This window comes from Helianthus annuus, chromosome 10 (assembly GCF_002127325.2).
Source record: "Helianthus annuus cultivar XRQ/B chromosome 10, HanXRQr2.0-SUNRISE, whole genome shotgun sequence".
In the NCBI taxonomy this organism is placed as follows: Eukaryota; Viridiplantae; Streptophyta; class Magnoliopsida; order Asterales; family Asteraceae; genus Helianthus; species Helianthus annuus.
Genome location: NC_035442.2, coordinates 132,853,300 through 132,860,921, shown reverse-complemented (window position 1 = coordinate 132,860,921; position 7,622 = coordinate 132,853,300). Strand labels below are relative to the sequence as shown.

The 7,622-nt window shown below is 35.7% G+C and overlaps 1 protein-coding gene across 1 annotated transcript; it reads left to right on the top strand.

Annotated features, from left to right (window-relative positions):
- The first annotated feature begins 4,988 nt into the window (after nucleotides 1-4,988).
- On the top strand, nucleotides 4,989-6,540 carry LOC110885649 (scopoletin glucosyltransferase). The gene has a single exon (XM_022133350.2). The coding sequence runs from the start codon at nucleotides 5,028-5,030 to the stop codon at nucleotides 6,492-6,494; it is 1,467 nt and encodes a 488-aa protein (XP_021989042.1). The 5' UTR covers nucleotides 4,989-5,027; the 3' UTR covers nucleotides 6,495-6,540.
- Nucleotides 6,541-7,622: the final 1,082 nt, after the last annotated feature.

The following is a 7,622-nucleotide window of genomic DNA, read 5'->3' as shown; positions in this document are numbered from 1 at the left end:
CAAAAACTACAAACACCAAAATGCCTGATAGTGTGAAAAACTGTGAGAACGAATGCTAGCAAAGCACGATGTTGCTATATAAAACGCCAAAAAACGCAAACAAAGTATTACTGGACAAATCAACACTAATTGACAGATGAAAATTGAAAGAAACAATAATTGCTAAAACAGTAAAATGAAGAGACGGTATCATTATTGTCAAACATTTATTTATATTAAAAGCCACTACATGGAAAATTGAAATTTATTTATCTTTTTAAAACGCCATAATTGTCTGTCACATTATAGGCTTGTATCCTACTTGGCAAAACAGTTGATATAATAAAATCAAGAAACAATAAAGGCCTGCATCCTGATCTAAAAAACAATTAAAACGCCAAAACCATACTTAAAACGCCAAAATATTTACTATGATCCTGATCTAAAAACAATAAAAACGCTGCGTATTTATTAAACGCCAAAAGAATGGAAAGATGAAGTGACACACGCTTAAAAAAAGAAATATGAAAGGACAAAAAAGCCCCTACGCCCTTCTCTAAGCGGCGTGGCACGTGTTGGGCCAGGATGCGTTCTCACACTTTTGAGCGTTTTCTCCCGAACCCGTTTCTATATATATATATATATATATATATATATATATATATATATATATATATATATATATATATATATATATATATAGGATAAGGATCATTACAGAACACTAATTATTGCGAGAACAAAAAGAACAACTCCAAATCACTAAATTTTGGGATTTAATGTTCATATTTCTTACATTCATATGTGTATTATATATACATAAAAAATCATATATTTTCCCCTACACATAGTCTACATACATGCAGATAATTTAGACTACACATAACCTACATGTGTGTAGGTTATTTAAAAATTGAAGATTTTTTTATATTTTGTTTTTTCTAGTATGAGAAACAAGAAATCTTACATTTATAACATTTTCATTTACTTTTTACATTTTAGGATTGAAAAAATGAGAGATTCATTTTGTTCTGCGTGTTCTTGCAATATTTAGTGTTCTGCATAGAACCTTCCCATATATATATATGCTCCGTTGTTATGCCCCGTTTTTAAGTGTCGTTTTTACGCCCCGTATTTATGCGCCGTTTTATCACCCGTTTTTTTACGAGCCTTATTTTACGCCACGTTTTACGTGCCGTTTTTACGCCTCGTTTTTACTTTCGTAAAAAAAGTCGTTCGTAAAAAAAGTCTTTCATAAAAAAACTTTTCGAAAAAAAAGTTTTTTCGTAAAAAAACACTGCGCGTAAAAAATCGGCGAGTAAAAAAAACGGGAAATAAAAAAAAACACGGGGTGTAAAAAACACGGTGCGTAAAAAGACGGCGAGTAAAAACGGGGCCTAAAAAACGCCGCGTAAAAAATGGTGCGTTAAAAACGGGGCGTAAAAAATGACGTGTAAAAAGGGGCGTAAAAATGGCGCGTAAAAACGGAGCGTAAAAAGGACGCGTAAAAACGCAGCGTAAAAAAGGACGCTAAAAAAACGGAGCGTAAAACGGCGCGTGAAAAACAGGCGTAAAAAGACAGCTCGTAAAAAGGTTTTTTTTTATAAAAACTCTTTAAAAAGATTGGTTTTTCTGTAAAAAAACTGATTTTAAACTGTTTTGTAATAAAAAAATCTCTTTTTAACAAAAAACAATTAATATTATGAGGAAAAAAAGTAATAAAAAACATTAAACACAAATAAGACAAAAAAATCAAATTTACTAAACTACCTTTTTGACATTAAAATATTAAGAACATAATACGAAAAAAAGATTTAATATAAGTTTTAATTACTTTTAATCTCATCCACTCATCTCCAAGATCAAATGGTTGAAAAGTGGTTCTTATGGTTTTCACAACTGAAGGTAGTTTTTATTATATATATATATATATCACATGTCATAAATCTTAATTGTTATACTCGCCCATCAACATAGGTGTCAAAACTTGTTTGATTCCATTTACAAGATTCCTTGTGAAAATACATACGCGGTAAGCCCCCCAATCTCGTTCTCTCCATATCCACAAACCATGTGATGAGAGCGACACTACATAGGCAGTGGTGTGGGGTGAATGATATGCGCAAAAATATATATGTTTTGAGTATCAAATTAAACCCATTTTTTATGGATTTTGTTAGAAATATATTTGACATAAACTGAGTTTGGTTTATTTTTTGTTTATAGGATAAAACGAACCCAAATAGAAGATAAAAAGCAATTCTAGGAGAAAATACACCCTGTGTCCTCATGACACGCCCCATGCCTCAAGTCCAAGTACAACAAAATCACCCAGACAAAAGACAAAGCAAGTATTCTAGAAGATTTCGAAGATCCGGTGTCCCCCACAGATTTGCACATGGGCCGTTCCCTGAACGCATGCCACGTGCATGACTCCTAGTATTGTGCCAGTCTAAAAGTACCAAACACAGGATGTGCCATCAAGTAACTAAGTTTAAGTACTTAGGATTAGGATCGTTTGTTCAAAGGGATTGAGAGATAGCTGGTTGGTGTAAGTGGAGAGCAGCCTCTGGGGTCTTGTGTGACAAGCGGTTCCCAACTAAATTAAAGGGAAAATTTTATAGGGTTGCAGTTAGACCTGCTATGTTGTATGGAACAGAGTGTTGGGCCATCAAAAAGGCACAGGCGCGCAAGATGGAGGTTGCAGAGATGAGGATGCTGAGGTGGATGTGTGGATACACAAGACTAGATCGGATAAGAAATGAGATTTTCAGGGAAAGGGTAGGAGTAGCTAGTATATCAGAGACGATTAAAGAAGGGAGATTGGGATGGTTTGGGCATGTGAAGAGAAGGCAGACTATGGCGCCAGTTAGAGCAGTGGAAAACTTCATTGTGGAGGGGAGAAGAAGTAGAGGCAGGCCTAAATTAACTTGGGAGGAGCGGATTAGATATGATTTGATAGAGTTGCATCTCTCTGAGCACATGATCCGGGATAGGGATTCGTGGAGACATAGGATAAAGGTAAAGGACTATTAAGGGATAACGTATAGGTAGCCTAGTTTTTTGTTAAGGGGGGATTTAGCACATGATTGTCTTTAGGTAACATGTGCATTGGTTATTTTATGATGTTATAAATGTTTATGTAGTATATGGCTCACTCCTGTTGATATTTGGTAGTTTATTTTCACTTATGGTACCCGTCTTTTCTGCTTGTATCACGTCTGTTTGTTCGTATGCTTTTATTTTTGAGCCGGGGGTCTTTCTGGAAGCAGCCTCTCTACCCCCAAGGGATAGAGGTAAGGTTTGCCTACATCTCACCCTCCCCTGACCCTACCACTAGTTCGGCTATTGGTGGGATATACTGGGTACGGTTGTTGTTGTTGTTGTTCTTTTGATCGGTGTAATCACGGAATTTAAGAGATCCAGTAAGTGGATCAAATAAAAAAGGTACTGACTTGTGTGAAACGACCTCCAATAAGAGACAAGTCGTGTGAGGTGATTGAAGAGAAGAATGGTACCTATGTGTGTCGGAGCAAGGAGACCATTAACCTGTGAGAGGCAATCGGAGGAAGACCCGTGTGAGGCGGGATGGAAAGGAATCTTGAGTGATTGAGGTTGTGAGAGTTGATTTGTGTGATTCACGTCGATCAAAAACTGAGAAGGGTAGAAGTTAAAGTGATGCTGGAAGTACTTTATGATGATGTGGACTAGGATTAAGGGGAAGAATGAAGGTGTTTAATCCTAATCCGAGCACAACTGAAAGAATAAGAAAGTTAAAGTGTTGAATCGAAAGAAATTTGAAAGATGAGTTATGGGTTTATCGAAATTCCTATTAAACTTGGAATGAGTCTTGATTATTTTAACTATTTTATTTGGTTTCTAGTTTGAGTCAAATTAGGACTCTTGGTGTACAAGTTAAATTTTTAGTATAAATAGAGGGTTATGTATTTAGTTTTATTTGTCGGGTTCGAAAAAAAGAAAAAATTCGAAGTATCTTACTTATATCTGCGTATTCTATATATTTTTGGTTTGATCCAATTGGTTATTCAAACATAACACATAGTCTGAGCTACATGTTGGTACATATCTTCTTTTCGACGTACATTATTATATGAAATAGTTTCTCTCTATCTTCCTTTCAGGTGTACGGTACCATCAGATTTACATCTAAGACCGAATATTGTGAGTTTTGATACGGTCGGTCTGGGTGACATTTTGTTAATCAAGTTTCTCACCAATCGAACCTAAGACCGAAACCGATATATGCAATAATGAAGAACTAGTGACCAATCGACTTATAAGATTTCAATCCGATTTAAGGATTTTTCACGTCGGTTTTCAGGTAATTTTGAGTGGGACCTTAAAAAGCTTAACCCTAATCTATACTATATTATAATTCATGAGGGAATAGTATTTTAAGATGAACTTTTATTAGTTTAATGCATAATATAGAATCCTAAAATGAAGGTAAATTAATCTTTCAAACAATAATTACATTTTAATCCCTTCATCTTTAACCAAATTATTAAATAATCAGTTTATAGTTACATTTTATCCACTTATAAAAACTAATTAACCTCACGATTTATAAACGATTATAACTGTTTTGAATGTTAATATACATATTTTTTAAACACACCATAAAAACAAGTACTTTATTCTCTTTAATTTGAATGTATTATAGCTATAGGTTTTTAGTTAAAAAATTGACATGTCACGTGACTTTCAGTTTCAAGAGCTATTTGAGCAATTCATTGAAAAATCTCACAACATTGCATTGCAATGATGTGTTACATGTACTTTATTTCACAACAATGATGTTACAATAAATATTATATAAACAAGAAAATCACTAGAAACGAGTAACACAATACAAATTTGTCACCGTCGTATCACACAATCACCCTGGTAGTCAACCATTCTTGTGATAATATATTTGTTCATAGACGATTTTACCCTCGTGTTAAACATACTTGTGACAAAAACAAAAAAACAAATGTAGCATTTTCTCCTACAAAGTTAAAACCCCTCTGTATACACACACCACTATGTCTATAAACACTTGTTCATCTTTAACATCTCTTCATCCTTCCGAAATTATGACCACATGTCATGTTGTATTGTTCCCTTTCGTGGCTTACGGCCATATGATTCCGATGGCAGACATGGCCGTACTCTTTGCCTCTCGTGGCCTGCGAACCACCATTGTCACCACCTCATCAACCGCTCATCGGCTCTCCAAAACAATCCAGAAAACTATCAACTACACTCACCAAATCGCGCTTCATACCATCGAATTCAAAGCTGGAGAAGGGAGTGCACCCCCGGTGATCCATAACCCGGATCAAATTATTAATAATGAACACCTATCCAGATTGTCGGAAGCCATTGCAACGCTTCAAGAGCCATTTGAGCAATTCATTGAAAAATCCCAACCGAATTGCATTGTGTCTGACATGTTCTTTCCATGGACAGTTGAAACCGCAGCCAAATTTAACATCCCACGAATCGTGTTCAATGGAACCGGGTTCTTCTCGTTGTGTGTTTCAGACGCGATTCAACTTTACCCGCCTACTGTCTCATCCGATTCAGAACCATTTGTCATCCCTAATCTTCCTCATGCGATCAAGTTTACCAGAAAACAATTACCTCAAATTGATGAAGAATTAAAAGTGTTCTGGAAGGTGATCATACAAGCTGCAGAAGCAGAAGCAAAGAGTTATGGAGTTATCGTTAACAGTTTTTACGAGCTTGAGCCGGAGTATGTTCGCCATTATCGTGAAGTCATGAAGAGGAAAGCATGGCACGTAGGACCCGTTTCGTTATTTAGCAAGAACATGGAAGATAAGTTTGAAAGAGGAAAGAAATCCGCAATCGATGAACAAGAATGTTTAAAATGGTTGGAATTAAAGCCAGCCGGTTCAGTTATTTACGTAAGTTTTGGTACCATAGTGAAAATTCCAACCTCTCAAGTTTATGAGATCGCTATGGCGCTAGAAGCCTGCGATGTAAACTTCATTTGGGTTATCAGAAATGCTCAAGAAACGTTGCCGGAAGGATTTGAGGCGAGGATGAACGCGAAAGGGTTGATAATAAAGGGGTGGGCACCACAAGCATTGATTCTTGATCATGAATCAGTTGGAGGATTTTTGACACACTGCGGGTGGAACTCAGTTTTGGAAGGTGTTTCAGGTGGGGTGGCGATGGTGGCATGGCCGGTCATGGCTGAGCAGTTTAATAATGCGAAACTGGTGACAGATGTTTTACAAATTGGAGTTTCGATTGGTGATGTTGAGTGGAGTGCGGCTTCCACGTGCGATGGCGTGAAGCAGGAGACGATCGAGAGGGCGGTGGCGACGGTGATGGGAATGGGAATGAAAGAAGGTGATGCGATGAGAATGCGAGCTCGAGAACTCAAGGAGAAATCAAAAACTACCGTTGAAGTAGGTGGAACATCGTATTCAGATCTGACAACGTTTATTGAAGACATAAATGCATTTAGAGACATGAATTGATTAGCTCTAAAGAAGGCTCACTAGTGTAAACAGGTTTATCTATATCTATATACTAGTTTAAGAACCCGCGAGGTTCGCGGGTGGACTAAAACACAAATGAATAAGTTTAATTTATTGAACTAATCGTTTGAATTAAATGACCGTTCAAGTAATAATAAATTAGTAAACTAAAATGAGACAAATAATTTAATCTCTAATAATTTTTTAATTTGTGAGGACATTCACTGATAATCCTATATGTAAAAGATATTATTCATCAATCTCTATAAACACGCAATAACGCCTTTACAACCCACTTAACCTGCGGACCCGTTTGACCCTTTGTCTGGTATCTTATTAATTTACATTACTTCTTTTGTTATAAAAAAGTATGAAGTCAAGTATTATGAAATCAATTAGTGTATACACATCATTTATAATATCATCTAACATTCCAGATCCCGCACAATTTGCCAACTCTAGTTTTGGCAATTGTAGATCTATGATTTCTATTAATGTAAGCAATACTTACCTACCTCCAGAGAGGAAGTCTGGTTGATTCTTCACCCAAGTCATTCAACCTTTGGGCGCTTCATAAAGGAAAAAAAGTAAGGGTTGTTCAAAAAGCTCACGGCTTGCTCGAAATTGGCTCGTTTGTAAAAGGGCTGAGCACGGGCCAAGGTAAGATCGACTTGGCGGCTCGCTCGTTAGGCTCATTTAAAATTAAAACCCAAATTTTAATATATGTAAATTAAAACCCAAAATTTTATTATATATAAGATTGTATATATAATAAGATTTTTATGTAACCCAAATTTTATGGTTTTGGATCTCGTATGTTAATTTTTATGTTTACAATTATTATGTATTATAAGATTGTATAAAATATCATTACTATATGTATAACAATACAAACTTGTAATGGACATAAATATTGTGACAATGTTAAGAGCGGATGTTATACAAATCGTAAAGATAAATGAGTCAAGGCGGTTATGCTCACTTTATCCAGGCATGACTCGTCTCGTTTACAGCCCTAACACAAGTCATCATTCACATTCGAAAAAAATTCTTATTTTTTCATAAATATGGAGAAAAAACGGTCCTTAGCATTATATTGACATCATATGAAAAATAAAGTCCAGGTGT

Coding starts and splice junctions, on each gene's coding strand:
- LOC110885649 (XM_022133350.2), top strand. CDS start 5,028: ATGTCTATAAACACTTGTTCATCTTTAACATCTCTTCATCCTTCCGAA.